At 41.5% G+C, this 6594-nt stretch overlaps 1 protein-coding gene across 1 annotated transcript; it reads left to right on the forward strand.

The window, feature by feature from the left end:
- Window positions 1–662: 662 nt before the first annotated feature.
- Window positions 663–1728, forward strand: GPR12 (G protein-coupled receptor 12). Its single transcript, XM_072854874.1, has one exon. It carries the CDS (start codon window positions 724–726, stop codon window positions 1726–1728), a length of 1005 nt encoding a protein of 334 aa, XP_072710975.1. The 5' UTR covers window positions 663–723.
- The last annotated feature ends 4866 nt before the right edge of the window (window positions 1729–6594 follow it).

Genomic DNA, 6594 nt, shown 5'->3' on the forward strand with positions numbered 1-6594 from the left:
GCCCTCGGCCGCGCGCCGCGCTGTGCCGTGAGGGCGGCCGGTCCCGCTGCCGCCTTGAAGGGACCACAGCGAACCCTCTGTTCCTTCTCCTCCTTCCTTCCTTCCTTCCTCCGACCCGCCGGGGGAAAGCCCAGGTGACCATCGCCGGGGGTGCGTGGGGTGTGTGGTGGTGTGTGTATGTCTGGTGTCCGCGTCGAGTTTGTAAGTTCTCAGAGGATATTCCGCCCCCCCCCCAGCTCGGGCGGGGTTTCCTCACAGGGGGTCGGTGAAGGATATCCCCCTCCCCCATCCTGGCCGCTCCCTCCATGACCAAAAATAATCCCACTTTGAAACCGTGGCTGCTGAATAACGGGGTTTACACCGCCCCACAGCCGGCCCCCACCCCAAATTGCAGTGTTTGGCGGGGGGGGGGGGTGTAGATCGTTTATGGGCTCCCTCCCGTGCCTCTGCCTTCTGCCCTGTGCAGGTGAAGGGAATTACCGTTGGGATCACTCAGCCTCCGTGTGTCGTTCCCTTGGTAGATAATCTCGGGCAGTTGTAAATATTTTTTCCCCCTCTGTTTTGTTTTGGTTTTTTATTGTCACATTTATGTAACAAGTGCCTGCCTGCATATTAGATTGGTGTTATCGTCTAGGGCGTTGCATGCTCCGGGGGTACTCTATCCAGTGCTGTGTCTGAACATTAAAAAAAAATATCTTTCCGTTGAAGAAGACAGGGGTTAAAATGAATGAAGATCTGAAGGTTAATTTGAGCTGGCTGCCTCAGGATCATGTAGAAGCCAGCTCTACCGAGAATGCCTCAGCCGCAGGCTCCTCCCTGGTTCCTGTCGTAGACCCAGAGCCAGAGCTTTTGGTAAACCCTTGGGACATTGTTTTGTGTACTTCAGGGACCCTTATCTCCTGCGAAAATGCCGTTGTGGTTCTTATCATTTTCCATAATCCCAGTCTTCGTGCCCCCATGTTCCTCCTGATAGGCAGCCTGGCGCTGGCAGATCTCTTAGCGGGCATTGGATTGATCATCAATTTCGTTTTTGCATACCTACTGCAATCAGAAGCTACGAAACTGGTTACGATTGGACTGATTGTTGCCTCTTTCTCAGCATCTGTCGGCAGCTTGCTGGCTATTACTGTTGATCGTTACCTCTCCCTGTATTACGCTTTGACTTACAATTCAGAGAGGACTGTCACTTTTACCTATGTCATGCTTATATTGCTCTGGGGAGCATCTATCTGTATTGGACTGCTGCCTGTAATGGGCTGGAACTGCCTCAGAGATGAATCCACCTGCAGTGTTATCAGACCACTCACTAAAAATAATGCAGCTGTCCTTTCGGTCTCTTTCTTGCTTATGTTTGCCCTCATGCTGCAGCTCTACATTCAAATCTGTAAAATCGTGATGCGCCATGCCCATCAGATTGCCTTGCAACACCATTTCCTGGCCACTTCCCACTATGTGACCACCCGAAAAGGAGTGTCTACTTTGGCCATTATTTTGGGGACTTTTGCTGCTTGCTGGATGCCTTTTACGCTCTATTCTTTAATAGCAGATTACACCTATCCTTCTATATACACCTATGCCACCCTCCTGCCAGCTACCTACAATTCCATCATCAATCCTGTAATATATGCTTTTAGAAACCAGGAGATACAGAAAGCACTTTGGCTCATCTGTTGTGGCTGTATTCCTTCTAACCTGTCTCAGAGAGCAAGATCACCCAGTGATGTCTGATTGGCAGCTAGGAGGACGCTCCTTAACATGTTACTTTCCAGACATTCTTGCGATGCTGTCTTTGGTTTAGATGCATTCATTAAATGGTGTGTGATGCGTTCATATAAAAACCACAGGATGCACTGACCTTTTTGTAAACAGAAAACCCCAGTGACCAAAATGAATCGAGTGGTTTAAGGGAGATTTCCAAAATCCAAATAATCAGTGTTCTTACAGATTTATAATGTTGCTCAGGGTCTTTTTGTTACATTACCCAGACTTTGCCATGTTTGCCATGATTTTACATTAAGTTTGCTAATTAAAATTAGGTTGAAACAGCATACCTCCTTTGAAATTGTTTATGTGATTGAGTTTAGTCATACTGCATGTTACAGTCTGTTTTCAGGATATTTTTCCCCCTCTTTAATTCTTTTTAAAACAGAAAAAAAAAAAAAGGAAAACACAAATCCTGTTACCCTATTTGTATATCATCAGAATACTCTTCAAAATAATGGCCAATTGTACTGATTTATATGGTATTTATTGTAATAATCTCAGTGCAACAAATTTGCTCTAAGTGAGGAAGTACTTGTATAGCTTTTTATTTTACATCTCAGCATGAATTAGCTTGGTAATTGTTCTAAAGGGTTACCTGTTCTTTCCTGAGTTCTGGCTGGATGTTAAAACAGAAGATGTGCTTTGCCTTCCTTTTCAAGAGTCAGCTGTATGTTTTCACTTAGATATTGGACATCAGAGCTCATTATCCCATTAATTTTAAAACGAATTCAGGGGAAGTCTTCAAAATTGATGAAACAATATGGCCTCTTTTGGCTATGCATTTGTAATAGATGCAACACTAAGTTTCTCAGACAAGTTTATCTTTTCAGAAGTGTGTAAGAAAATATCTAATAAAATAACTTACAAATTGCTTGCAACACCTATTTAGCATCTACATGAAAGGGTTCCCCTTAAGTTTGTTATCAAGTCAAAACTATTACTGCTTGTTTTCATTGTTCTGCTATATAATTTAAAATACTGAAGTTTATAAATTCTCAGAGCATATCTGGTTCATAATTGCATGCAACCAGAACTGCAACATGAAACAATATTTTCTCCTTTTCTGGCAGTTTCATCCATTACAGATTGTGATTCTTCACACTGTATGCATGTCTGTTGACTTCATTATAGGATGATAGTTCTGGTCTAAAAAGCAGAGCTTCCTCTCATGAATGGTTAAATTTCAAACTGCTTCTAACCTTTTACTGAAGCCACATTAGAATGCACTAGAAATAAAACATTGTTTTCTAATTTGAAGACTTGATTGTCAGAGAGGGAAATCTTCCTGGCAGATGTCTTTTTGAAACTTAAGGTGTACCCTAATGTCAGTGCATGGGAGTTTATAGTACCACTTCCATTAGTGTTGATGGGAGCTCAATGTGTTAATGCCCTGGCATCAGTAGGAGGTTATATTCCCTTGAATGTCAAAGTCAGCATACTGTATTGTTGCTTCAGTATCTTCCATTACAGTTTAAAAAAAAAACCAACAAACTCAAGTGTAAAAATAGCAATATTTACAGTTCAATGAAAAAATATACCTGTATAGTATAGATAGTAGAGACAACTGTGTTGCTGGTCTGGATTTTTCCAAATGGAATCTGTCCTTTTCACATGGACGTTTGGATGACTGTGGCTTTTTGTGGCAAAGTTTCTGTGACGTTAAGGATCATATGCTATACACAAAGCTGAATTTCAAATGTGAATGAGTTGTCTGTAAACAAGGCTCTGTAGAGATTTTTATGAGCAATAATTAATTTTAGTTGCAATGCTGGGCTCAAATTCCATTATTTACTTGGTTCAACCTTCATGATATTTGGCTCTTACTTTGTAATCTGATTAGTTTAATAATTGCATGGCATGGTCCAGTAGAGCTGTGAACCTGCAGCTCCCTTGGCTTCACTGTGATTTACAGATGCTCAGCACAGTTAGACTATGGCCCCTGCTCAGTGTAGGATATTGGTGTTCTTTATCTACTTCTGAATGCTAATGAAACTCAAGTCATTGCACTTTGTTATTAATTTTTGTATAAGAAATAATCACTTCATAAATATCCATGCTATGTATGCGTGCAGTTTTGCAAGTATGCAAAGTATTGGGAATAAATGGCAGTAAAAGTCATGAGCTGCATAATGTAGAGAGGCTGAATAATGTAGAATGGCACTTTTAAAAGCAGAAAATAAGTCATGCAAAGTTTACACCCCCTTTTTGTCCCCCATTTGTTCTTCTGTACCAAATTGCTAAAAAGTGTGATGAAGATGAGCAGCTACAACTGTGACCAAAATTCAGTCCTGAGGGCAACTGTTGTTTTGCTTATGTAGACCTGTTCTCATCCTCTTGGGTAACCCCACAGGCACTAGTGTTTTTCTCTCCACAACATCTGGGTGGTAGGGAAGTCAGAAAAAAACAGCACAGAGGGGGAGATAACGTGGTCCCCTCTTCTCATGCTGGCTCACCTAGTGTCCTTGTCATCTTCCTCACTCCACAGGCTGCTCAAATGCGCAGAGGCTGTCCAGAGTGCCAGGCGAGCCAACCTTTTCCTTCTGCCAGAGCAGAGAGATCTGTAATTGGAAGTTCCTCTCCTGAGGAGCAGTGTGAGTCAAATGGAGGAAAGAAGGATTAATTCTAGAAGTCCCACGAAGCTAGCTCGCAGGGGTGTGATTTGCCCTCGTTTGAGTAGCGCATGGTTACCTTTCACCACAAACAGATGTGAAATATGATTATGCCTCCCAAGCTACTGCTGTGGCCTCCAGTGAGGATGTTGTCTCTTCCAGAAATATGTTCTTAAATTGAAACTGTGCAGCATAGGCCAGAAAATCCTTCTGGAAGTCAATGACGTAGGTTTGCCCACAGTTGTGAGACCAAACTTTAACATGGTTTGCAGTACTGGATAGATGCTATATAAGACACCTGTGAATGAACTCTTGGGAGTAGGGCAGAGATGTGGGTACAAAGCTGCCTACCTCACTTGCACAAAAGCAATGCTTGACAGGCAGCCACTTTTCAGACCCTGCAGAATTAAGCAATTCTCTACTATCACCTCAGAGTTACAGCGTAGGCCCCTGTTCTGCATGGTGAGGTGCCAGTGGCTATCCAAGATCCCTCTGAAACTGGCAGAAATCCAGTCAGCTTGCGGGATTCTGTCATTTTGTTGTCCCATCAAACACCCCCCATGTGTGAGACCATAGATTCATCATTCTATGTACAGTGAAGTATCTTCTGTATCTCCATCGTAATGACAAGACTTTTTTTTTTAATGCGTAATTTAGTTTAAAGAATTGAAGTACATTTTTATTTATTAACGCTCTTGACCCAAAGTTAGTAACAGGTTGTATCTTGATGGGCAAAATTTACTGTAGTCTCTTTTTTCACACATTCGTCCTCAAAGCTTGGGAGAAGATTTTTTTTTAATTGTCTTTTTTTCTTTCTTTTTTAACCATTTCTCCTAACAGTAAGATTTCAGCAATAAGAGGAAATATGTTTTTAGCACAAGAGCAATAAAATCCTCCATGTTGCGGGTACTATAAACTGCTGAGTAAACTCAGAGCAATAGAGAGGAAGCAATATATTCTTTAGACAAAAAATAGTAACTTGCATAAGGACTTTAAGCAGAAGTCTTCCTTTGTTAAGCAGTTGCTATCAGACTGATGTGGGACATTATTTCTGGTTGGTTTGTGTTACAGTTATTGAGTTCCTGAATAGAATTGCTCAGCAATAACCTTTTACCTTAGTTCTTGGATCCTGAATTCATGCTATTTGCGAGAGAGAATTATGTACTGCAGTGTGGATTTTTATTCTTCTCATTGTTTGGCATTTAGTTGTACAGCATTCTATGGATAAATTCATTGCGTTCAGGATTTCCGATTGTAACTTAATACTGAGAATACTCTTCACCAAACAAAAATGGAGAATACCCGAATTTGTCATGCCCATCAAGACTGATATGATAAATGGTGCTAGCCCATTCTGAAGACAGCTTGGCTTTTAAAAGAACAGGATTATGGTATCATTGAAGAAAACCCCTACCAATAGCCAGGGTATTTGGAAGCAGGCTGAAAAGCCTGTTGTCGCTGCTGTATCTTCCTGCCATGGACACTCAGTGACATAAGCGGCTGCGTCCACCCTTTGTGTTCAGGGGCCAGCCGTGAGGCGTCTTGGAGTCACTAAACCCGTCCATGGACAGCAGTGAACTTTGGCTTAGGCCAGCAGCCATTCTGTCCCCAAAGAGTTATTTTTCTGTTACCTCATTTTCTTGGGGATTATTTAACTTTTAAAAATAAGATACTTGTGGATTCATTTCTCAAAAGTGATGAGCAACCTGCAGCGTGACTGGAAGTTGGGGTAAAATAGCATCGCTACAAATTAAGCCCCTGAAACATAACTACACACTCATTACTTAAAAAAAGAACGTGGTTCTGTAGCATTCAGAACCATATTTTCAAAATGTTGGCCCTGACTTTTATGGAGAGAAAATATGTATGGTATGGTTTTTGTATGTACAATAAATAAAGAAAGAAAAATAAGAATTGGACAGAGTGGTCACTATTTTTAAAAAAAAAAAACAACTATTCTGTCACTTTGTCTGAGATACTGAATGGTTCTTAGTCCTTGAAACAGAAACCAACTCTGGCAACTTTCTAGAAAATCCTGAATACCCAGAAGTCAGTGTAAAAGCTTTGTAGCAAAAGTAGGAGGACTAGTATGGTTGCCAGTGCAAAACAATTTGATGTAACAGCTCTGTTGTGAGTAGGAATAAGAACAGTATACCTGCACACCAGCTGTAGGCAGCTCTAGTCCTAGCTGTATAGGAATAGCACCAGAAAAAGGTGAACA

The sequence above is a fragment of the Ciconia boyciana genome, chromosome 1 (genome assembly GCF_034638445.1).
Source record: "Ciconia boyciana chromosome 1, ASM3463844v1, whole genome shotgun sequence".
Taxonomy (NCBI): Eukaryota; Metazoa; Chordata; class Aves; order Ciconiiformes; family Ciconiidae; genus Ciconia; species Ciconia boyciana.

What these genes read in the sequence shown, in the direction of transcription:
- GPR12 (XM_072854874.1), top strand. Translation starts at nt 724, where the DNA reads ATGAATGAAGATCTGAAGGTTAATTTGAGCTGGCTGCCTCAGGATCAT.